The sequence below is a fragment of the Podarcis raffonei genome, chromosome 2 (genome assembly GCF_027172205.1).
Source record: "Podarcis raffonei isolate rPodRaf1 chromosome 2, rPodRaf1.pri, whole genome shotgun sequence".
Lineage (NCBI taxonomy): Eukaryota > Metazoa > Chordata > Lepidosauria > Squamata > Lacertidae > Podarcis > Podarcis raffonei.
In genome coordinates, this window is record NC_070603.1 from 81,526,193 (window position 1) to 81,551,973 (window position 25,781).

General features: G+C 41.8%; 1 protein-coding gene and 1 long non-coding RNA gene across 5 annotated transcripts in view; one reads left to right on the forward strand and one right to left on the reverse strand.

Annotated features, from left to right (window-relative positions):
* Positions 1–271: 271 nt before the first annotated feature.
* LOC128408301 (uncharacterized) lies at positions 272–3,992 on the forward strand. Its single transcript, XR_008329027.1, has 3 exons — positions 272–324; positions 1,848–1,922; positions 3,660–3,992. It is a non-coding gene; the product is annotated as an uncharacterized LOC128408301 (long non-coding RNA).
* A 3,307-nt stretch (positions 3,993–7,299) lies between these two features.
* Positions 7,300–25,781, reverse strand: part of BICD2 (BICD cargo adaptor 2) — an 80,628-nt gene continuing 62,146 nt past the window's right edge. The window contains exons 3-8 of one of the 4 annotated variants that reach the window (XM_053377800.1): positions 18,870–19,022; positions 18,042–18,494; positions 16,422–17,441; positions 15,968–16,119; positions 13,218–13,383; positions 7,300–9,631 (exon numbers count right to left, since the gene is read on the reverse strand). In XM_053377800.1, the coding sequence (XP_053233775.1) occupies positions 9,626–9,631; positions 13,218–13,383; positions 15,968–16,119; positions 16,422–17,441; positions 18,042–18,494; positions 18,870–19,022 (1,950 nt within the window). In that variant the 3' untranslated portion in view covers positions 7,300–9,625. Of the gene's footprint in view, positions 13,384–15,967; positions 16,120–16,421; positions 17,442–18,041; positions 18,495–18,869; positions 19,023–22,943; positions 23,180–25,781 lie in introns of those variants that run through there. The other 3 variants (XM_053377799.1, XM_053377798.1, XR_008329028.1) reach the window with 3 other exon arrangements.

The following is a 25,781-nucleotide window of genomic DNA, read 5'->3' on the forward strand; positions in this document are numbered from 1 at the left end:
TGGCCCAGAACTTCAATAATACATTGTGGAACCAACATATATTTGTTTAGATGCATGCAAGGGTCCATGCTTGGAAAAAATGCCTCACCCTTAAAAAACCAAAATTCCAGGTATTACCAGTTTAAGAAAGATGTGTATCTCAGAAGATTGCATGGTCCTATTGAAAAAAACCATACACAAATAACAACTTTTTTCCTTTTTGCAAAGGAAACATTTCTCCTGAGACACAGTGAAGGATGAGGGTGCAGTGAGGAGTCAAGTGCTCCAAATAGAAGGGAATTTAATACAGCTGTTTGACACCTCCATCTACTTGCATTGATTGTTGTAAGACTATTTTGTGCAGTACTACCATCTAGTGGTCCCTTTGTAGCATGTCTTCTAATTATTTTTAATTCTTTAATTCATTGCATAGGAATGTTTCCTTGAATTCCTCGCTAGTATTAGAAAGTACCTAGCAGTTTCTGCATGGAAGAGAGCCATCCACAGTTAAGTAGCTGTTCGCCCCCTTCTTTCCAATAGTAATCCTGTGCCATTAAACCATAGCAGCAGGAGGCCGTAACCTAACCAGGGCAGCTTTTCTCAATACAGGTAGGGCTGCAGTGGAGAAAAACGACAAACCAGGTCCTGAAGTCCTGCTAAGTAAAAGTGTTATTACTTACTTGCATTAGCAACACCAGCACTCAAGGTATTGTGTGCTGCTGAGCTCAGTTGTTGCATTTTGGCCCTTCTGTGTCTCCTTCCTTGGTTCTGAATGATCCCCCTCATTTGCAACTAAAATCTGTATTATGCCTGCTTCCAGATTGGTACCACACTCCTGGCTGGCACATAATTCAGATATTATTTTTGTTCTTTGCCCCCTGATACAGGAAGGTGTGTTCCTTGATAACCTTGCTTCCATGGCAAGTGTTCTGTGTGTTGTCCTCAACTCTCGGTCCTGTTCTTCTCCCTCCAGCCACATGGTGCTACTATTGATGTTCTAGTCCCTGTTCTGTTGGGTTCTGTGTGTTCCTACCCAGGAGTTAAGATCTGTGGGTGAAGTCCCTTCTTACTCAGGGACTTGTGAGCAACGGTTCTCAGCTGCAGCACTTCTGCCCTCTTGACACCTCCGTTGATAATTAAACACCAGGTCCAAGTGCGGCTCATTACTCAAGCTTTTGATGCCTAACTTTGATATATCACTGCCACACAACTTAAAAGTTGGGTATATGGAGTTCATGTATTTTCCCCTGTTTTTATTGTATATGGTCATTTAATCAGTAGCTACTCTGAGATCTTTAGAATAAATACATTTAGAAACAGAAGAAAGGACCCCCCTGCTAAATGCTACATCATAACAATCCTGAATTCAAGGGCCAAATATTCGTCATCCATGTACTCAGTATGCTTTGTAAAAGAGAGAGTAAAGCAGAGAAAAGTTACTTGAGAATAATTGTCCAAGGGCAGTGAGTAGAAAAGCACACTTCCTGATAGTCTATTTATAATTGCATTCAGATCCCCTACCTGCACTAGATGTTAGGCAAGCACAAACGTTGACTGGTTTTAGGTGCTTGCTGAAGAACTGGGCTGCAATCTGACTAACTTCTGAGTAGACATGGTGAATATTATAGTGTTCTGTGTTTTCTAAACATTCGCTGCTGTAATTACCTAGCTCACAGTATTTTAATTTTGTTACTGTAGATTTTCTGGTGGGGTGGGTGTGTTCTTATACAGTATGGTTTTTATTTAATTGTTGTAAACCACCTGGAGTTTTCCATGAAGGAGGATATATAAATATTTTTTTAAGAAAATGAAATAAAAATAGTCCCAAGTTTGATAAGAGCAGCTCTACTTCTCCTTTTCACCTGCAGGTGTGACAGTGGATGTGCTGGACTGTTGTATTGCCTCGTTAATGTACTGGATGAGAGGGAACAAACTGAATCCAGGTAAGATTGAGGTACTGCTAGTAGGTGTTTCCCTAGACTGGATGGGTGGCAGGTTGCCTGCTCTTGAGGGGTTCCACTCACTCTGAAGGAGTGGGCACATAGCTCAAGGGTACTTCTGTATCCTCTGCTGTTGCTTGAGGCTCACTCAGGTGGCTTCGGTGGCGCAGAGTGCCTTCCATCAGTTTCAGCTGGTGGCTCAGCTATACCCCTATCTGAACAGGTATAGTTTAACTTCTGTCACCCATGCTCTGGTAACCTCTAGGTTAGATTACAGCAACATGTTATACACTGGGCATCCTCTGAAGATGATTCAGAAACTTTACCTGGTGAAGAATTCAGTGGCTAGGTTGTTCATCAGGGCAAGGTGGTATGAGCATATTACAATGGATCCTGGCCCAACTGCACTGGCTTTCAATTAGTTTCCAGGCTCAATTCAAAGTGAGGTTTTGACCTATAAAGCCTTAAATGGTTTAGGACCACAATTCCTCAAGGACCATCTCTTCCCATATGAACCGACTTGGACCCTCCACTGTGAGAGGTCTGGAGGGTGGCAACATGAGAACAGGCCTTTTCTGTGGTGGCTTCCCACTTGTAATTTCTCTCCACAGAGAGATTCACCAGGCGCCTTCATTACATATCTTTAGGTGCCAGGTGAAAATGTTTCTCTTTAACCAGGACTTTGGCTGATCAACATTCTATGCCCTTTTAAATGTGTTTGTGGGATGGGGTTATTGTTTTTTTCTTGTTTTATTATGTATTTTGGGTTCTATGTTGTGAACCACCCCCTGATCTTCAGATGAAGGGCAGTATACAATAATAATAATAGTCCTTTTATTCCCATTTACTCAAATGTAAGTCTTGGCTGGGAAACAATGGTGTGAGCTTCACTACTAAACTTCTTTTACTGAGCTGTTTTTTATTCTTATATTATTTTGTTGTTGCTTTGTTTTTGAACTACCTTTGTACTTTTTGAAATGAAAAGTGGTATATACTTGGTTTTAACAGGGAATTTAATTTTTTAACATCCATACCCAATACTGTATCAAATAGAGGAAGGTGACTCCCATGTTTATGGCCCCCTGTATAAAATGAAAAACATGTATGGTAATTCATTCACACAGAGAGACTCGCTCCACTTTTCACCTAAAAATATCTTAGAAAAAGCAAGCCAGATGTGACATCTGAGTAGGAAGCAAACAAGATACACAGGAAGGAAAACCTAGAGGAGAAAGAGGCTTCAGGTATCACATTCCCTGTATAGACAGCCCTGCTGTCATTGGTTGTGATAAAGAGCAGTTGCAGAAAGAGGAGATGTCAGGAAGTGGTTCTGTCAAACTGCCCAGAATAGCCAATAAATTTGCAGAAGGTGATAATGACACTTATCTAGGCTAACAGGAATAAACTGCTAGCAATGCCTGAATTGTTGCAATGCTGGTGCTGGTAGGTTTATGACACAAGGACATTGAGGGATAATAATGTACTCTGTGCAGTATGGAGGACATACATGCGCATGCAAAATTATTTTTGAAGATTTAGTTGTGAAGGTTTTGTTTTCCTGTTCATGAGTTTTATACAACCTGAGTGCCTTTTTCTTTTGAGGAGAGAACAATGCAGTTAATCTCTTTCATGAATAAGCGTATCTGTCAATATGATTTAAAAACAAAATAAATAACCTTGGGTGAAGATGTCTTACAACCATATAATTTGTTTATCACATTTTGTATTTACTACTGACAGTGGCTCTGGCTTGGCTCTTTTCCAGCTCTTCAACTTGAGGTCTTCTGACTTTCAGCGACGGGACACATTCCTCCTGGGGAACTAGAAGCCATGTGGACCACATGTCAACAGTGAGCAGGAACCAAAGGCAAAGGTGAGCAGGGAGGCAGCTCTTACTATTGTACAGAAGGCTAAAGTCCAGCTAGCTGTGTCTTCTTCTACCCAGGCAAACAAGAGGCATTAGCTTAGTTCAAGGGCCAGGTAAAAGCACTGGATAGGGCATAGAGCAGCACCAGGAAGGAGTGTGGTCTGGGAGGTACACGGCATGGCTAGCCCTGAGGGCCAGAGGGGCCTGCTCAGGCTCCATCCAGCCCCAGTCCTGAGGTTCTCCTACTACAGCTTTAGCTGGAGATGACAAAAAGTGAACCCAACACCATTGCAATGCAAGGTACGTGCTCTGTCTCCAAGCCACGGACTCTCAACCTGCAGTCCAGCTGAAACAACTGTTTTATGTGGCTTCAGGGCTTTTTAGATGGAGCTCACCAGAACTCAGTTCCGGCACTTCTCAGGTGGGCACCATTGCCATTCAAGGGAGTTCATGGTGAGTTCCAGCACCTTTTCCTTAAAAAAAGCAGCACTGGGTAGCTTAATTTTTGCAAGCCAGACTCCAAAGCCGCAGACCCTATTTTTAGAAAGCCCCCCCCCCACAATCTGCAATATCTCCAAATTTATGATCTTCTTTACAGTATATGGTTGTTGTGAGAACTGCAGATAGCAAAATGTGAAGCACTCTACAATGCCAGATAAAATACTCTAGTAATAGGGATTTATGTGGAATTAGAAGTAAAAGAAAATGGAGTGCCCAGATTTCAGATGGAAACAAGAGCAGGGGGAAATCACTCTCAAATCGTGTGGCAGTTTTAAAACACCCCAAAGGATGAATCTTTGTCTGTCAGTCCATTTTGCCCCTTCCTTTTAACACATTTTTTTAGTCTATCTCCACTGGATCACTACATTTGGCATTGGAAAGGATTATGGTGGTGGTCTGATTCTAGTGCTGTATAGCCCAATTCCGCCATATTTACTTGAAAATAAGGATCACTGTCTTAACCGCAGATTGCTAGTTCCGCTATCTGTGTTGGACGGGTTGAGAACTATCCTTCAAGGACAATGTAGTCACAGCATATCTAAGAAAAGACAATAAACAAGACAGTGTGGCTGCAAAACATGGCGTCATACTGCCTATTTTTACTCCACTTATCTCATGAAGCTTCAAAGCAGCTTATAATAAATAATACAGTGAAAATGTTTCTGACATAAATGAACACAGAAAGGTGGCTGTCTTCCACTTGATGTGTCTTCTTTCTCCTTTTTATTGGTTTCCTCTTTCAGCGACAAGGTATTTGGTTTGCTGCTCTGCAGAACTGCCCTCTCACCTGTCTGTCAGTCACTTCAGACAGAAATGGTGTTCCATATTTGGAGATATTTGAAAATGAGTGTTGGAAGGCTGCACAAGTGGAAGGGAGGCTGAGACCCTCTGCATTCTTTGCCAGCTTCAGATTGTTCCCCACCCTCCACACTAAGAAGTTCTAATATTAACTGTGCATCTAATTTAATATCATCTATGCCTAATATTATGTGCAAATGTACTAGGGAAATAGTACAGGGCTGGTTGCAGATTGTAGATACAAAGCAATGAAGGTTACCCAGTATGTTCAAAGGATGTGCTTAACTAGAACTTTGTGGCACAGCCCAACCTATGGCTTTTATTACTTTTGTGATGTCATGGTAGCTGGGTGCATTGTTTCTGGGTAGAAATGTTGCCCATGAATGCTGGTTCCTTTATAATATCTAGGTAGTGTTGCACTTACTGCCAAAATGAATCCACTTTTTACATCCTCCTAGGCAAGAGAATGCATCACTGCTGCCATCTCCCTTTCAGAGTCAGGAACGTGGGCTACAGAAAATCCATATTCTTCCGCAATGTGGCATGCCAGGAAGGCAAATAATTCCAGCATTCCCTGAGGTTAACAAAACAGTGGTGGAATTCAGCAGCTCAATAGATCAGTCACCTAGTTCTTTTAAACTCAGTCTTGCTCTCATAACAAATGTCTACACTATAATTCGATTATTTTTTTTGTCTGTGAAGAGCGTCACTATAGGCAGGCAACAAGCACTCAGCATTAAATTGTTGATTGTTCATGACAGGAGGGAGTAAGCGTTAGGTTAATAGAAGGTTCCTTGCCCTGAGATTAAGCAGAGCAACATCTGTCAGGCTGAAGTTCTACACTTTGCAAAGATGCAAGCTTGTAAGCCCTTGTTTAACAACAACAATCAGACCTGCATCTAAAATCAAACCCTTAATAGTGTTATTACTAATGACACCCTTCCTTTTGCTTCATGTAAACCTGAAACACCCAATTCAACATAAGAAAGGGAAAGAGAAAATGTGTGCCAAGATAAATAGGTATTGTTTTTGATGTGGACTAAATGTTTCTCCTAATGAACTATTTTATTAACAGGTACATTGATTTAGATTCACTATCACGGCTGCTGGAATAAATCCATACCACCTTTTCTGTTCCATATCCAAAAGCAGAAAGGCTTGTTTTTTTATACAAGTTACATTGGATCAACAATAAAGATCTGTTATCAAGAAGCTTGGTTCAGCCGATACTTTCTATACGCTCCCAAACTATGTGTGTGGTTTGCTTTTGCTCTGAGTAATGAGAGTTTCATTGTAGTAGCAGGGGCACCTCAGAAGTGCAAGCCACAGATAATCCAAACATGTGCCACCCACAGACAGGAGACTCTACTTACCTAGTTGATTCCTGGAACCAATTACCATATCTCATGCAAGTATTGCCTATCATTTGGCCATGAATAATCTCGGTTGAATGAATGGATACCAGCCAACAAGCATATCCTGCTTTGAGTAAACAAAATTTGACATGTTCTGAAGAGTTTCAAGCTCCTCCCTTTCAACAGGTGTGGCTATTGCTGGCTCTCCAGAGCAAGTGCACCAAGATTGGTTCTCTGTTCGATCATTGCTGAGCAAGGTATTTGAAGGAAATGCCGCTCTGTCGGTAGCATGCAATCATCTTCATTAAAGATCCGAAGAGCAGCATGAGCCCACTTCAAGAATCATTGGTGTGCACAGAGCTAGCCCTATGATGAGGCAGAGTGAGCCAGCTGCCTCAGGCGGCAGATGATGAGGTGCGGGGAGTGGCCAGAGCTGTGAGTGCCATGTGGCCTGTGTTGTACCCCCTATGCTAGCCTGCTGCCCTCAAGTGCAGTGGAAAACACTGGCCTTTCGCCAGTACTGGAATAAAGCTCAACTGTCAGTCCAATTGGTTTCTGTATGTGCCTTGCGGGGGCACCATCTTGTCCTTCGCTTCAGGCTTCAAAATGTCTTGTGCCAGTCCTGGATGTACATCTAAAAGCAGGATGGAAGCCATTCTAAGTCTCGTTAATTTCAATGGGAGTGTTATACACACACGTTTCAACCTCTCCCATTGAAATAAAAGGGATTCAAAAGTGATTAACTTTGACTGACTCATGCCTACATGTGTCAGGACTTCGTACATTAATACTGTTAATAGGTCTAGAAATACTTCAGCAAACAAAAGTGGTGCAATTCAAAAACAAACCAGCCAGAAACTCTTCTTTCTCCTTTATTGATACTGCCAATATGACTACCTTTACACAGGTAGATTGCTTTCCTACACAACATGCACTCTTTTTGGATTAATTTGGAATTAATTTGTTTTTGTCTTCTACACCTCCTAAAATTATCAAATTAACACGAGAGCTGTACCTTAATCAGTTTCACGTCTTCCTTTTAAGCAATTATATTAGCTTCCTTTCCCCCCAAGTCTGTGTAAAGGTTACTTGGCAAGAGTACATGCATATGACAATGAAACGAAGACCAATCCACCACTAAAAGATAATGCACGTAAAAACATAATACAGTACTTTGACATTTCAAATAAATACCCACATAGAGATGTAATTTTAAAATGTAATCATACCACTTATGAATCAATACTGTAACCAAAAAAAAAGATGAAAATATATGTCCCCACCTCTAGGAATAATAAAGTTTCTTCCAGCAAACAGAAATCTTTTCCCCACGTCATTTATTATTACAATTTCTACTCTTTTTTTCTTTTCTTTTCTTTTTAAAGGAAGGTGGTTTCTCCTCCCCTGGAAAGTACCAAATTTGATCATTCAAAGTTACCCTCAACAAATAGCACCAGTAGGTCCATCTTTGTTGATGCACATCTCAGTTTCTGTTTCCTGAAATCACCATGGATTAGATACAACATGCAAGAGAAAAAAATATTAAATGCATTGTTCTTCTTCTTCTCCACATTTGCAAACAATACTATGGTTAACTGATCCACCACCATACAAAGCTACCAGAACACCAATATTCCCAAAACAACCTCTGTACTGCAACCACAAATGTGTTAATACATCTTGCTTCTTATTTTGTTCAATAAAGTTCGTTTGGTTCGCAAAGTATATTTTGGGGTGTTTCTTTTCTTCTTCGCCGTCTTTTAATAGTTGTCTGCTTGTTCTTTTCTTCTATGCCCCTGAATTTGCATGATGAAGTATCATTGACTAACAGAATTTTTTACAATTTGCGCATATATCATCTCTATAGTAGGTCTACCCATTAAAAATAATAATAATGTGCGGCAGGGGAGTTTGCACTTATTGCTCCACATCGTGACTAGGTTCCAAAGCCGTGGTTCCTTTCTTTTCGAACAGACTAAGCTAGCCTAGGCTTCTCCCTTTAAAATTATGAAAGGCACTACTGGCAACAATTAAATCACAAAAAGGCGCTGAAATAGAACACCCTAGCACTGACAACTTTAGAATTTGTCTTTCTAAAATGTACCACAATTTGGCACAATAAAACAAAGTAGTAACAAAAACAATTCCAATTTGGAATTTAAGTGGTATAATAGTTGTATAAAATTCTGTTAACCAATCATACACCATTAAGATTTTCCTAAAACCCAGACATTCTGGAATTTATAGGTAACACTAATATTTCTTTTCAAGTGCCTATAACTGTTTTAACCAGAGCAAAGTCAAGTTTTCTTCTTGTTACATTGAACTATTCCTAAGAATAATAATACAATATGAAAAAACCCCAGAATTTGAATACCCTGGATTTCTCAATTAACATGGCAGTTAAAAATCAGTAATTTAAAACAGATAAAGCTTAACATTTTATAAGAAAGAAAGAAAGAAAAAAGCTGCTGGTGCACAGCACATATACAGTTTAGCAGAACTCCTGGCTTGTGTTGGAAGTTCTTTTCTAAACACAGCGTAGAGCAAAACAATATCGTATAAAACTCTGCCACATGCGGATGGGAAAACAGCAAGCACAAGTCCAAAATGGAGAGAGACTATGCGCATAAGTCACTGGATTTTCCCCACCCCCCTTTTCATATAAACTCTTCTACAAAAAAGAATAAAAAGACGTTAAAGTAAATAGCAAAATATTAAAAGTGCACAGGTTTAAACAATCAGACCATTGTTGGTTGTTGTTGTTGTTTTACATGAATGCTCTATAATGACAGTTACAAAATAATAATAATAATAATACCCATGTGAACCTTTCTAATAGGCCATAATAAGCTACCATGGCAATTATCAGATGATGAAGTAGGTTTCTTCAGCATTTGTAAGTTTTCTTCCTGCAGCAGCACTTAAAAGGATAAAGCTTTGTTTGTTTGTATCCAGACATAATATGCCAAAAAGAAAAAAAGCGAGGGGGAAGAATACCCAACAATGCATGTTGCATATTAAAAATTATGTGGTTTTTGCCTTTTTTAGGGGGGAAGGGAAAGAGAGGTTCATGGTCAATGGTTTCCATTCTTTGTGCAACAGGCTACCGCCACTTCTAACCACAACGACACAGGCTAAGATACGAAGTTGCACAGTTGCAATAGGCTTCTCCGGGAGCTACTCTACAGCTGGAAAGCGGAAAGTGGGGGGAAAGAAAAAGAACACAAAAAAACATTAGAAATGAAAAAAAGAAAAGAAAAAACCCTGGTCATTATTCTTCAACTCAAGAACGGAAAACTTCAAATACACACCGGGGTGTGCTGCAAGAGCTCCATCGCACATTAGTCAGCTGAGGGGAACCTGTTAGTCTTCTAAGGTAAAGCAGTCGATGCAGCTCAGGTGTGCTTTTCAAGCATCTGGAACAATGCTCTGACGCACACTGTTAGCAAAAGCTGTGCAGGAAGAAAAGTTCCTTACAAGTCCTGAATCAATATGCTACTCAAGCGGTAAGTAGGCAGCGGTGAGTACGCGAGGGAACTTATCAATGAAGCATAGCGCAGCCCCTCCGGAAACATGCAGCTCAGTCAGTGTATCATGCCAGCCAATGAACAGAACAGGAAGTCATCCAGGAGAAAAGTCCTGCTTTGTAGAGGTAGGTGATGGCTTAGTATGTTTTCCATGCTGTATCCCAACTCAACAAGAGCAAAAAAAGAGAGCATTTTTTAAAAACAAAAAACCGAGACACTGATTTAGCAGGAGTTAGTCTGAGGAAGCCTGTCCCAAACATCTTTTATCAAAGCTTACACACAAGAAGAAGAAAATCACCTGGGGATTATTCAGAGTTTCTCTTCCTAGCAAGTTTAAAACCAATCTGGGCACAGGAAACTGACAAATGTCAGAGTGCATCTGGGCTGCTTTGGAACGCAAGCTAGGCACAGCGACTCTGAATACTCCAGACGTAAAAGGGTGCAAAGCCTTTGTGGTCGTAAAACAGCCATAGAGATCACCATGGAAATTGTTAGTAAGCCAGCTGAAAACTGTAAATATGCTGTCTTGAGCAATATGAACAGACACTGATAGACACTGTCACCATCTCACAAACACTGAGACTTCCCTATTTCATTCCAGTGAACTTGAAAACTTGCCAATGCTATCAATTCCATAAAACTTCCTTTTCTCCCCCCCACCCCCACCTGAGTATTCTTGTGTTACAAGCACCACCAGAGAAAAGGATATATTTAGAAAGGTTATTATCAGCTCCCCATCAATGTGAAAGCAATAGCAACCACTGCTACTAATGGAGCAAAATAGTTCCGTATTCTAAATGCCTAGTTATGTCCAAGGCATTTTGTTTCAAAAGGGGTGGGTTCAAAAGGCCTTTTGGATTATTGTGCATCAAAGAGGAGAAAAGCAGGACTGAACATTTGCTAAAAGGTGTTCTGCTTCTAAAAATATCAAAGCCTGCTATTAAAGCTCAAAATCAGGAGAATAGGCTGTGTTTTCTGCAAATGTAGTAATAAAGTGAGGTCTATGAGGCTTGCTGTTCTGACACCAATTTTTCTTTTAATAATGTGTTTGCCGATTCTTCAGCAATACATTAAAACTGGATCATTCAGAATTGTTTATACATCGGCAGATGTAATGTCAATTGTGTGATTTCTAGCTGCCGGATTCTCTGTTTAATTTTTTTTTCCTCCTTGCAATTTTTTTGCAATTTGTTTTTGTTCCTAATCTCTTGAGGGGTCCAAGCACCACTCTGCTTCCTTCTGCCAGGAAAACAGAGAACACTCCCCTTATTACATTACAGTAACACTTCTATATCTCCTAACTACTTTATAGGCAGAGCGGCAATACAGAGGAAGCAAGCTGCTAATCATCTAGAAAGAATAATGTAAGATGAGGCAGTAACAACACCAAGATTACTGTTATTATTAGCATGGCTTTGGGAGGAGGGGAATATTACTAGGGTCAGCAGGCACAGCTGTGCTGTCCTGCATTACTTCTTAGTAGTATTCTAAGCATACAAAGTTATTTGAAAAGAGTACAAAATGAACAGGGCTTTACATTAAAATAAAGTTTGAGGCTAGGCACTTTTGAATTGTTTTGTTTCTTTTTCTTTACAAAAATGTGCCTTGTTGTGCTCCTTAAATTTATCACAATTTAAAAAGCATCATTCCCCACTCCCAGTCTTGTATCATTACAATTTCTATAGGCACCAATTATGAAGTACACTTTTTTAAAAAAAACAAATATTATCAAACTTATTGAAATTAAGTGGCCAAAAAGGCCCCTTAAAAGTTCAATAATGGACAAATCATCTTTTTTATAGATGAATATGCATTTACTAACCTACTTCATAATTATGTAAAAACAAGAATAAACTGGTTATTTTTTTATTTCCTGTGCCTAGAATGTAGAGCCCTGTGAAATGTGTGCTTGCATTAAAAATGCAATTTTATTTCATCTTTTTTTTCTTTTTTGCTTGAACAAAAGACAGAGCTCTGTAATACTATCCTATTAAGCCTTAATACTGACAGTTAAGGAGAAATGCATTGCAACTTGACAATACTAGAACACACTCCTATTAATTCTGTACACGTATACGGTGCAGATATAGTAATAATGAGCATGACCTTACGTGCTTTAAAATCTCATTGATTGAAACAAAAGAGAGTTAAACACTTGTTTAACTTTCTCAATGAAAATCAAGGAGATTTAAAGTTAGACTAACTTTGGCTGGACGGTGCCCAATATGTAATGCACCTTCTTCCTGGCAAATTACACTGCCAGAAGCAACAACAACATGATACTACAGAAATCTTTGTAGTATATGGTATTGTCCCACAACATACCTGTTCTGAAACATTGAGATCCTAATTTTGCTTTCTTTTAGTGTAAAGTTGCGTTCCAGAATCTCCTCTCTCTCTCTCTCTCTTTTTTAATTGTGCAATTTTCAACAGGTTAACCCTCTGAAGCGAAGCAAGGAAGGAAACCCAGGAATTTCAGAAGGTATCCTTCCTCCTAGGTTGTCCTAGCTCTTAACAGCTTATAAGAAAGCTTTTTTTGGCTTTTGCTAAGTGGTAAGAATGAAAGCAACTACCTGCTATAGCAGATTTAATTTAGATTCGTTTCTGGTTCAAAACACAGATTTCTTTACACCCAACATTACACATCTAATTTTTAAGCACTGCATTTCACCACTTTGCAGGCGTATTAAACAAGGAGATGGCTCTTGCCAATGAAATTATCTCCATTGCTTGAAGAACTGCTTAGAACCCAGGGGAAAGGATCACATCTGCGCTAGACAAGCTACAGTTAGTAACGCCAGGCGTCGTACACCTGGCCTGCACCTTTAACACTTACCCATAAACAGCAAAACCAAAGTCGCTCCTTCTGGAAACAGCCAAGCGCTTTTCCATCATTAGCTTGTTAACAGCATCCCCCCTCCCCATGCTTGTGAATCAGTTACAGTTAAGACCACTATAATACAACCTGTATTACATGGTTTAACAACATACTAGTACAAAGCCACGCACCACCGCAACATTAATATAGTGGGGATTTATGCTGACATTCAAACAGCACAAACATCAGATGCATATTTACGGCCTCTCTCTCTCTCTTTTTGCCTTCTTAATCGCAATAGATCTTATACTTCTCGCTGCAAAACACCTGGTTATTAAGCACAGATCCTTCGGATCTGTCTCCGCATGACCGTATGTGACTTACACTGGGGTTACTACTCTTGGCTTTGGAAGCAGATTTTGTGCGCACCCTTTTGGACTGCTCATGGTCCAGCTCAAGATGCTCAAGGCGCTGGGTCAAAGCCAGCTTTTGCTGGATGGCCATACGGAGCAAGGAGTTCAGCGTCTTCTTTTCGTCTTCAGCCGCGGCAAGCTGGCGTTGCATTTCGTCCAGCTGGGTGACGTACTCGTCACACCTGCAATGAGAAAGAACTTTTAAAGCAGCACGGCTTTTTTGCTCCCAGCATCCAAGAGATGGTTCACGTATTAACTTTCAGACACATTCTTTGGACTCACAAAGGACAGCTACTCGTACAGATAGCAGGCACTTACATGTCAAGAGAGCATACTGATCTCAGCTGCAGCAGCTTCTAGGGACTCTGAAGGGGCAAAATAGATCTTTCAGCTTGGGAAGGTTGCTATAACTGAGATCCACGAGTTCCTGGCTTACATGTTTTACTGATTATGGAAGCATATGGCTTTCATGACTTTCAGAAGTAATCAAGATTAATCAGTTCCAAGACTGCTGTGTCCCAAAGGCTATGAGATGCAAGGTTTTCATAGAGAGCACAAGATTTTGATGTTGACATGTGCTTTTAGCAAGAGAACCCCCAAACACACACAGTAATTTGAGGAGTTACATATCCGTCAACCAATAGGTAATATTACCAAGTCGGCATCTGTTGACTCTATATATGATTAGGCACCTCAAATAAATTTCCAGCATTGCTAATATAAAAGAACACCATCTTTTGCTTCTCTTCTGCTCTCTGCTTCACAAAGGCCTGAGTGTTTTTTTCTTAAGGCTGGAGACAGAACTGAATAAAGTATGTGATTTTACATTTTCAGCAATGGGGAATGATAGAATCAGAGTTGTAGAGCTGGAAGGGACCCTGAGGAACATCTAGTCCAACCCCCTGCGATGCAAGAATATGCAGCTGTCCCATATGGGGATCGAACCTGCAACCTTGTTGTTATCAGCACCATGCTCTAACCAACTGAGCTTTCCGGTTTTTGCTTCTTAGCTCCAGCAGTCCTGGGTGCGTTCTGCAATCTGTCTTTCACCTAGCAAGACTCCTAATCCTGTTCCACTGTAAGATGGCTTTAACTGCAGACTTTGGGGGCAACAAGATCATGCCTAGATTCTTCTACACCCTGACCCTGTTTTGCTTGACATAACATCTGAATAGTTCTGGAGAACATGGAAGTTTGCTCACACCTTTGTGACATTTTCATTGTTTCAAAAACAAAAAACTCCTTGGGGTTTTATTTATTTATTTCATGCTAGTAAACTAGGTTAAGTGCTGTCCATAATTTAATGCAATTCAGAAACTTCTTCATTCAAACAAAATATATATTATGAACATCCAGATACTAAGGCAATTCCACTCTGAATGGTACTACACACCTTATAATTCCACTATTGAAATGTGTTTGTATTTTTATCAGTATACCCTGAGCTGTAGTTCAGGCATCATACTGGTTTCTGTTACACAAGAGCAGATGAAGCTGCCTTATACTGAGTCAGACTTTTGGTCCACCTAGCTCAGTATTATCTACACTGACTGGCAGCTGCTCTCCAGGACTTCAGGCAAGAGCCTCGCCCAGCCCTATCTGGGGATGCCAGGGACTGAACCTGGGACCTTCTGCTTGCAAGAGAAATGCTCGACCACTGAGCGCCCTTCCCCTCAGAGCCTAGGCATGCATTCAGAACTATTGTGATATTTTAAAACCACAGCTATACTGTAGCTCTGCATTACTCATCCTCATATGTTAGTTCAGGACACCATAATTTCAATTTATTGCTTTTTCCTTGCTGGAAGGCATCCCTAATTCATTTTATGTAAGCATAAAGGCAGCTCTAACATAACAGCTAGGAAAGAGATGTTGTGCCTTCTGGTGCTGGATAAAGACCTTACAGATTGCTGTGCATGACTTCCAGTGCTATTTAAGCTAGGTATCCCATGTGCACACATGGACATGTGCACACACATGACTGCCATTGTTGGACTAAAACCTTCTTGCTTTCATATGGTAAAAAAGACACAAATTCAACTGCTGGGATTCTGTGCGTGTGTGTTGCAGGCTGAGCAAGTGTAACATTTTTGAAGGCCTTACTTTTGTGTAAAATCAGAAAAAAATGTGTATTTAGCAGCACGATCTTATGCACGTGAACTTGGATGTCATTGTGTTCAATGGGACTTACTCTCTAGTATAGATCTGCATCCTTAGTGTGCAATATAATTTCCCTCTCTCTCTCTCTCTCTCTCTCTCACACACACACACACACACACACACACAATTCATTGGCCATGTTGAGATGTGACTCTTGCCATAATAAACCATGGAGTAGGTAGATTACCTTGTGCACAAGCTAAGTGCTTATGCATTAAGCTCAAGCCCTCCCTGCTTCACTCTTCCCTTCCTTGAGTGGGGAAAACAAACCATGGAGCAGTTGACTTCATGTGGTGTTCAAACCAGCTCTGACAGTTTGCTTCTACCAAACCAACCATGACTGGGAAGCTACTTTTTTTGGGGGGAAACAAACCATGAGTGCTGCTTTGGATATAAAGCTAAGCTACCAGTTCTGTGGTTTGTTACTCTGCTCAAGGAGTGAAGGAGCACAAGCTAATTCATCTGACTATGGTTCATGGTGCTACCACCAAACACGACCACTGAGGAAGCTTGTATCGGTCCATTTCCCAGGGTACATTGGGACTGTAGCAAGTTCTATTTGTTCCCCCCGTTACCAACTTCTGCTGACGTTTCAATGTATTTTACCTGGTAGCAAACATGGCCCTCAGAGAAGAGAAGGTAGCAGCATCTTCTTTTAAAGCCTTCAGCTCATTACGCAGCTTCATCATGGTCTCTGTAACCATGGCCTTTTCATTTTCATACTTGCTTTTCAAGTTGGCCAGAGCAACTTCTGCTGTCTTAAAAGTTTACCGAAAACAGCAAAAGAAAATAGTCACAGTTAATGGGATTATAGAGAATTAAGAAACGGAGAACATCCAAGAACATCAGAATTCCACACCTGTTTGGAACCTTTACCAGGATCTGAACACAGAATCGCCAATGAGTACCCTAAGGTAGTAGTCTACCTTAGTGTATTGTACACATGTGAAGAGACTATTAAAAATATTATTTACATGGATGGATGGATGCATATCAACATTTGTCTAATGAATCCCTTTTGTTGACAACGTAAGCTGTGTAAAATTACAGGACCGCTTACCTGTTTGTTAGCCTTTAGGACAGTCCTCAGAGTTGCTATCTGCTCCCTCTTGGTGCTTAGCAGAGATTTCAGCTTCAGGATTTCCTCCATTAGAGCCTCTTTGTCTTTGTCTACTACCGGCCCGAGTTCCTGGGTGGTCACCCGCTGCCGAGACAGCTCTGTTGTTCTGTCAACCGCTTGTTGCAGATGCTTGATCTGGTCGCGGATTATGGCAATCAGGTTGTAAATGTTCATGGGCTCCTTCCGGGGATCAGATACTGGGGACGGGAGAGACGACACTGGCGAAGGACTGCTGTCCCCACTCCCACTTTCTGATTTTCCTAAGTCTATGGACAGCAAGCCTTTAGAGAGCAGGATGGGCGATTTGCGGCCTTTGGCCTCTGGACTGGTACGGCCTCCTTTGCCCTCTTTGTAGTAATCCAGCATGACCCGGTTTGGAGTTTCATTGTTGCACATGCAGACATGATGGTACAAGTTGGCTAATTCCTCGCTGAAGGAGACCAGCTCATCCTGAGCTACGCTGAGGCTTCCCTGTGTTTCTCCAGCAACATCACTGACTTTCTTGAGTTCCTTCTCCAGTCTAACCACCTGCTCTCTATCTTGCCTGCTAGATTTTTCCAATGAAGTAATCTTTTCGGTCAGAGCTTGAGATTCGGTCTCATACCGGCTCTTCTCCTCTTCGTATTTGGATTCACACTCTTCATATTTGGCTTTTAGGCCTTTGAGCTCATCTTTTAAGTCACTAATCTCCGCCACAGCCACTTTGTACTTGCATTCCAGAATCTCTGGGCCATTGATGTCAACCTCATAATAATCTCCATCTTCGTGGCTATCTCGCTCCTTTTCGTTGTCAAGAGCTGACTGGCGCTCCTTGTTGACCTGGAGCTTTTTCATGGCACTGAGGTTCTCGGTGAGCCTGACTACCTTCTCATTCTGCTCAGACAGAGCCCCTCGGGTGTTCTCCAGCTGCTTTTGAAACTCTTGGAGTGTAGACAACAAATTCATTTTTTCTCTTTCCATCTACAATGAAAAAAAAGCAATATTTACCCCTTCTGAAAGTGCATCTACTATAACATCTGCCATAAAGGATACATGGCTCATTCTTTGCGTATATAAAATTCCTGGGTTCAACTTCCAGCACCTCCAGTACTAGTTACAAACAGGCAGTTGTACAAGATGACCCTTAGGGTCCCTTCCAACCCTACAATTCTATTATCCTGTGTACACACAACCCCTTTACCCTTCCTTCATGGTGTGAGCAACCAAACCAGGAAGTCTTCAATTAGCAGCAGTACCATCGGTACCAGCTTCAGAACAAGCTATGATATTGAGCCTATTGTAATAATAATAATATCAATAACCACTTTGTTCATAAATGGCTTTTGATAAATACTTAATTTTCAGATATATAGGGCCAGATTCAACTAAATAGCTGCACCGTGGGAAGTTTCACTAGTACAACGGGGCTTCTCCCCTCTTCATTCCCCTGCACACCCCCCAATCAGGTCAGCATAACCTCCAGTACAGTGCCTAGTAGAGGAGAAAGCATTCCATCAGGCGATAAGAAATGCTTGCGCTGACAGAACAATCAAATTCCAGCCACAGTTAGCAAGGATTTACCTGCATAAGCTGCTGTTTCAGCTTCTGGATTTCAGATATATTCAACTCACTCAAGAGATCAGACACAAGACTAGGCGCTGGAGGGAAGCTCTCGCTTTTCTTCGGCGTTGATGCCTTATTATTGCCATTGTTGATTTTACTCAGGCAGTTCTGCTCAAAGCCGTTCACAATCTCATCATTATTGGGCTCCGTGGTCTCATCGCTGAACTTCAGCCCATCCAGAGAGAAGTTCAAATGGCTCGTGTACATGGAATCATTGATGTTCATATAATGAGACAGCTCCTTCCGAAGGTTGTTCTTCTGCTCTCGTTCGGTCTTCAGGGTCTCCAAGGCCTCCTCAAGCTGGCGCTCAGATATCTCTTTTAACCTTATGGCATCTTCCAGCTGGCTGTTGAGGAACTCGGTAACTTCTTCAAGCCTCTTGATTTCATGTTTCAGCCCTTCAAATTCCACCTACGACACAGAAAGTATCACTAAAATGCCTGACATCAAAAACAGGGAGAGGCGAAGCAGTAAACGCTCACCGTTGCTTACTAGTAGGAAGAGGGGGACACGAGGAGGGGGGATCAGCACCATGCAGCAAATGCACCAGCAGAACCAATGTGGCCACCTTGCCTCTCTCCCTCTTGTTAGGCAGCGCAAATCCTGCTGTCGGAGGGTTAGGTAAGCACTGCTGCCCCCAAACTTCATCTGCTCTTAGTCACGGGGTTCAGAGGGCTGAAATCTGTGGCATCAGAGAAGAGCTACAAGCTTTCCACAAGCACAACTGAATCTGAATCTGAGCGGCCCCCCCCCCCAAGAACAAGATATGGCCATTTCAATACCCACCTGGTTCTGCTTCAGGACTGACACTTGCTTCTGAAGGCAGATGTTCTCCTCCTCGAGCTCAGTGTAATCTTGCAGCAAACGGGCTTCTCGGAATTTGTACTCCTTTATGTCGTCTCGCAAGCGACCCCTCTGGAGTTCCACGTTCTGGTTTATCTGCAACAGGTAATAATAATAATACTTGACTACAATTTGCCTCTGCCACAAAAACTTACGGTCTCAAAGATTGTAATCAATCATCAGATGTTTCACAAAATAACCATGCGTCTTCCTCATTCCCCTGCCCAGAAAAGGAAGCACCATAAAGGATATAAGCCCCTAAGGGGTAGAAATTGATTTTTTTTTTAAAAAAGGAGCATCTTTTCAACAGGCCATATGCTTCAAGTGCTAATTTAAAAACTGTATGTCCGCATTTAGCAATTTCTTTAAAGTGGCCATTAAACATTCTAAAAGGCTGCTATAAAGAGGAGACAACATGACCTCGTAGAATCAGGATGGATGCTAACTAGTGCTTTTAAAAGCAAGCATGGCTTGTTCTTTATTTATTAAAGAGAACAAAATTGACCAGAGAAATGTGGAGTCGCTTTCTCTTGAGGTTTAAAATGTGGAGTAAAGGAGCATCTGTCAGATACAATTTAAATACAGAGAAGAAAGCCAATGGACCTGTGACGCTCCTATGAATCCATGATTTATGTAAATTGTTTGTTAAATGTTCTCACCAATTTGGGAAGGTGGAGGGTGGGGAGAAGAGGCAAAAATGAAAGCTGCGGACCACAAGTCTTCAACTGGTGAGTTGCAACATACCAAAATTACAGTCCTGAAATAGTACCTCCATTCCCCGTCTGCCCCCTGCATCATATTCTGTATGTGTGTGTGTGTTGACAGCCTTGGTAAGTAACATAGCACAATTGTTAAAATGATACTTGTAAGAAAGGAAGGGTTACAAAGAAATCATGTTTGTGGTAATAGCGTAATCTGACCTAAAGCCTTTTGTTGTTTAGGACAGAAGCCGAATAACGTGAGCAACAAATCCAATAAAGCTAACAATAGCTGTCACTCAGGCTGGGATTAAACCATGCAAGTCAGTCATACTGGTCCCACAGGAGAAGAAAATAGAGCAGCACAACCTGCACAGCTGGGGGCTGACCACATAGTCATATACTAAGGGTGGATCAGTTTGTTTCTGTTCTGTTATCAGTTTCACATGTGCTCGATCACAGGCCTGTTCCCTCCTCGCTCCGCGGATTTAAAAAAAATCACATTTAAACAGTACTCGGTTTTAATACATCTTATGCATGCTACCCCTAAAATACACATTTTTAAATGGCATTTCCATGCATCTTCCCTGGGTATGTGCATTTTTGTTTGCAGGTTTTGAAACTACACTGCAAATTTCAGAGAAGTATGAGATATGACTGATGGCTGCATTCTGATCGACATTTAAGTCCACGACTGGCAAATCAGGTCAGAGCACTTTCAAATGCAAAACAAATTTCTTCACTGCGCCTACAACAGATACAGTCAACGAAAAGAGCACAACCCATGTTTCGGAGCTATGTAACAACATACAGAGCCTCATTCAAGGCGTATCTGGAAAGAGATCTAAAATTTAAGGTAGAGAAAGACTGAAGATGAGAATTCCACACTTTAACCTCTATGGGGCAACCTCTTTAGTCCAAGAGACACATTCCTACCCAGTGGGCTGGTCCAAAAGTGAAGGCTACACAGGTGACCATGGTTAGCTAAAAGCAGCCTCACTGGCCAAAAGCAAAGGGCTGAAGGGCTGAAATAAGGCTGCAGGTCAGACATTCCCCACTGCTGACCAAGGGCTATGATGTAGCTCTAGCACAGCTGTAGATGCTTTGTACATTGCCTGGCATCACTTTGCAGTTAAAAAGAGGAGGAGGAGGCGGCCAGGAAAAAGTGTTCACCCCATCCAGCTGGGTATGCAGAGTCCTGGGAGACAACAGAGCTCAACAGGGAAAGTTGAGCAGAGCAGCCAGCAAGAATGTAGAAGGCTGTGAAAAACCACAGTGCACACATCACTCAAAGCCAGAATGGCCAGAGACCAGCAAATCTGAAGTAAAATCAAGGAACGGCACTCAGCTCTAGTGGATCCCTGTCCCAAAATACTAGCACTTCTTTTTTTATTGTCTTTTTTTGTAATAAACTTTTGACAATCCATATGTTTACAAGGTTCTTATAATAAACTTTTTTTTTTACAATCTATATCCATTCAAAAGAAATTACAGGTTTGCACCTAACGACCTAAACCCCTACTCTTGGTTTGCCTAATAAAGGTATTGCCCTAATATCGTTACCGAAACCTTTCTCACGAGAAAGCCCAGCTACCTTTATGTTTTGCAATTTGATAATCTGTTTGCTTTTAAATTACGCATTAAAACTTTGTTGCTCTCTAAGCAAATCGCATCATATTAACTTTACTTGTTTTAGTTAATAATTGTTTCTGTGCTTGCTTATCTTGGGAAAAGGCGCTCTCCTTTATTCCTGGTGTGAGTAAAAACTTTCCATGGAAGTGGAGTCTGGGAGACAGTGGCAGCGAAAGAGATGGGGTGGATTTCATTGCTGCTGGGTGGTTGAGAAGTTCCACATATCCCTTCCACATATCCCTTCCACTGCTTATCAGTCATCTAGTGGGGTAACTCCTCTGTAAATTTCACGTAAAGCCCTTGGGACCGTGGGAAGAAGGCTTGCGGCAACGAGATTGTTTTTGTTCAAGAGGGCTTGGAGAAAGGGTTAAGAAATAGTGAAACCAGTCTCCATGTGGTGTGTCTAGTAATGGAAGAAGGAAGAACAGCTGGCTTGCATCTCAGAAAGGCCAGAGGCAGCTGAATGTCTCTGAGGAGGCCGCGCAGTTTGCGTTCCCTGCCCCCATTTCTGCTGCCTGTTACTGGTATGAGAACTAGTGACCCAGTAAGACTGTGCCAGCCTTCGGCTGTCTCAAAGGTGTTCACTGAAGAGATTGGAAGAACCTGTTGCTACATTGATATTACTTATTAATTTAAGAATTAGAAACGACCGCCTCCCATAAGAGCTTTTCTCAGCAAACATCAGAAATTAAAAATATCATGTTTTCCTTACACAGCTGCTGTTTTATTTCTACACATTTTTACAGCTGTTTAATCACTCCCTCTCCTGCTTTTCTGCTCTCTGGTTTATTTAAAGTTTTCCATTACAACTAAGCCTAAAAGCTTAGTAAATGTTTTCAATCCAAACAGAGGTTCATACCTCTAAGAGTATACGTGATTTTAGATAACATTTCTGGAAGACTCAAAATAAAACTACACATCTCTTTTTCCTCCATGAATATATCAAACTGTAAATTTCCTGTTGCAATTGTTCCAGGAAAGACTATTTTGAATAGATGGATCACAATTTTAAAAAATCCAGATATTTCTGGAGTGAGGAAGGGAATTAACATAAATGTTTTCGCCATCATGAAAATGGTGCCCTGTGTAATTTACTGCATGCCAAGAAACTTTAAAGGGGCAAATTAAGTGAGCCAAGACCTTGTCAAAATTTCCAAGTACAAGCTACATTATTGGCAAAGTGTTTCTGCTTACCTAAGACACATCACACACTATGTAAAAGATGCATGTTAAGTAGGAAGAAGTGCTCTAACACACATACACACACACACAAACACTTCAGGCAAGGATTGTTGTAATTGTGCTGGTGAATTTCCATTCATTTACATCTGGTTGTGTTACTGGGTGAGGAATTGCATTCTCACAATATTCAATGTTTTGGTGACATAAATGAAATCAAGACTTATCACTCCAAGAGTTAACAGAAATATACCTTAAATCCATCCATAGAAAGCTAACTGCACATTTCTTGCAATTCCCAGCTAGCAACTAAATCTCAGGCCTTGATGGCAAGTTAAAGCACAAGGCAATTTATTCGGAACAGAGGGAGCTGCTCATGGACATTACTTTTCAAAAACAGAGTCATTATAGATTGCTTTGGTAAGACAAATAAATGGATTCCAAATTAACATTTCCCAAGAGGACTGTAAATGATTTCAAACCAATAATTAAAAAAAAAAATCTTTACTTATTTCACTGTGCTGTTTGGTCTTCATTTAGATTCTAAATTTAGAATATGGGCCACCTCTTGGGCAACGAATGTCACAAACTCTTGAGTGACCAGATCTGCCTGTCCCTTTTGGAGTCAGATGGAGCACAGCGTTCATCTTACAGCACCGGCTGGTTCATGGCAATGTTGCATGTTGCTACCAATCTTGCTCTCAGGCTTTCAGAGCCTACCAGCTGCCATGTCTCATTAATGTCCTGTGTGCAAAAAGTCCAGAAATCGATTTTATCTCATACAAAGGGGGGGGGAGTAGTTTGGAGACGAGACCAACAAATATTTCACCGCCCAGATAACATTTCAAAGTCAAAACAGTGGAAAAGGTATTAAAGGATCTTTTGCAGCAGAGAGTGTTTGGCAGGAATTAATGCACCAAAGGGGGTAAGTGGGTAAGATTTGAAAACGTCTCCCAAACACTGCACTAAAACAATAACAAAATAAAGGGAAAGGGTCTCTTTAAGATAAGACACATCTTAACATGGTGTTACATTGGCAACTAGCTATTAGCATGTGACTGCTAATTATACATTTTAGATTTATGAATGAACATTAAGAGATTATTAGGAATTCGGGGCATCGTATCGCTCACCCCAGAAGTCAAGCCTTTATCATCATTGCAAGGGAACATTTGCAAAAACCCTATGGCTTACCTTGAGCTAAGTGAAAGCAGTGGCCAGCCCCAAGCCCTGGCAGAGTCTCTTTCCTTGCCAGTGAAGAAAGGCAGGATCCTGACACTCTGTTTTTCATTCCTGCCAAGGGAAAGACCCTACAGCTGGGCCTGAGATCATCTGCTATCTACTTCCTGCGCCCAAAATTAAGTTGCTAGGCCTTGGGGAAGAGAAGGCGATTGTCACTTGCAAGATCAAGGATTCAATTTCCAATCCTGCTTGCCTGCTTGCAACAATTCGCTGCTTAAATGCTTGTGACACTTCTAGGACAATGTGCTTCTTCCCTAACACAGGATCTCACAGAGTGGGGGCAACCTAACATATGGGGATGTAAAGTTACAAAAAAATTAGCAATCTTTGACAGAATATCTGGCTGTTCTAGTCCTTTCCCAAGTTTTTCTGCCTGCCTCAATCATGGGACAACCATGAGCCACACCTACTGGGATCTGAGTCAATGTTAAGCCATCAAGCAGCCACCCTGTCTTCAGTGACAAACAAAGCGTACAGACAGTAGTGACATCAGTATGGCTCAATGAGCATGTCATGTTGTTACGGCAAGTTGAAATTGGTTCTCTTTTAGAAAGGAAACAAACTTCTAGCTGCCACCCAACCTAATTGGCAGTGGTTGCAGGAAGCGGAGGCCCTGCCAACACTGTTGGATACGGTAGCTGGATCTAGCATCTTCCTTTAGCTCTCTGCTCCTCTTCACTGCAAGACGAGATTGAACAGGAGAAGGAGCTGGAACAAAGGGCTTGGTGGACTGCCTAGGGCTGTGTCACACGCCTGCCTAACCCATATTGTGATGTGTGCAGCAACACAATAAAGCAGGAGGAGTGAACCTGTGGTCCTCTAGAGATTCCTGGACTACAATTCCCATTATCCCTGTTGGCCATGCTGGCTAGGGCTGGTGGGAACCCAGTGACGTAGGGGGGCAGCAGGTCCCCCCACTTTTGCAAGAAGCAAAGAGCAGTGGACCATTACCTGAAATACAAAAAAAATATAAGAAAAGCAAGAATGCCACACACAACAAGGCATGACAAAGGGAATTCCAAAGATGGGACATAACTGTTCTGTGGTGTAGAAAGGTGAGAACATGAAGGCAGAGGAGGGTTGGGACTGCAGTGTGGTGCTCCAATAGTTAACTAATTCTGCCCTCTCATGCCCTTCATTTTGCCCAGCTCAGGTGTCAGCTCACTAGAAGTTTCGTAGATAAGAGAAATGGATATTGTTCCACAGAACTAGATGATATAATCACCCAGTTCTCACACTAATGTGACATTTTGAATTCGGTTAAAGCAGCAGGGCTAACAGAACCTTTTCATTTTTGACATATCTGCAAAATAGGTATTTCGTTTGGCTGTTTTCTTTTTAAACTAAGCAAGAAAGAAATCTTTCATCAGCAAAGGCCTTGCACAAAAATATTGCTGAGGAATGGCATCTACTGGTCGTCCATTGACTGTGGTATGGTCCTCTTCTCTAGAAACTATTTGGACAGGGGTCTAAAGTTTCAGATAAACCTTGCCAATTTAGTGGCCCATCTTTTTGACAATGAGCAGTCGGGGGTGGGCATCATGTGTGTAGCCTAAAGTAGTCATAAAATGATAATAACTGAGTCGAGAACTGTAACCCAGAGGTAGGAGGGGGAGGCTTTCCTTGACATTTATTCATACTATTTTCATAAGACAACATCCCAGAATCTTTTACAGTGGTACCTCTGGTTATGAACTTACCGTATTTTTTGCCCTATTATAGGACGCACTTTTTCCCCTCCAAAAATGAAGGTGAAATGTGTGTGCGTCCTATGGGGCGAAGGCAGGCTTTCGCTGAAGCCTGGAGAGTGAGAGGGGTCGGCGTGCACCAACCCCTCTCGCTCACCAGGCTTCAGGAGAGCCCCAGCGCCAGCCCCACAAGCTCGGGGGATAGCGGGGAGGCGCAGTGCGCCATCCCGCTGTCTCCCGACATGGTTTAGAGGCTGCCGGAGGGGAGAAGCGTGCTTCTCCCTGCCGCCAGCCCCGCAAGCTCGGGGGACAGCGGGGAGGCGCAGCGCGCCATCCCGCTGTCTCCCGACCTGGTTTGGAGCCTGGCAGCGGGCTTCCCCCTCCCCCAGCCCCGCAAGCTGCCAGAGCGATGCCGA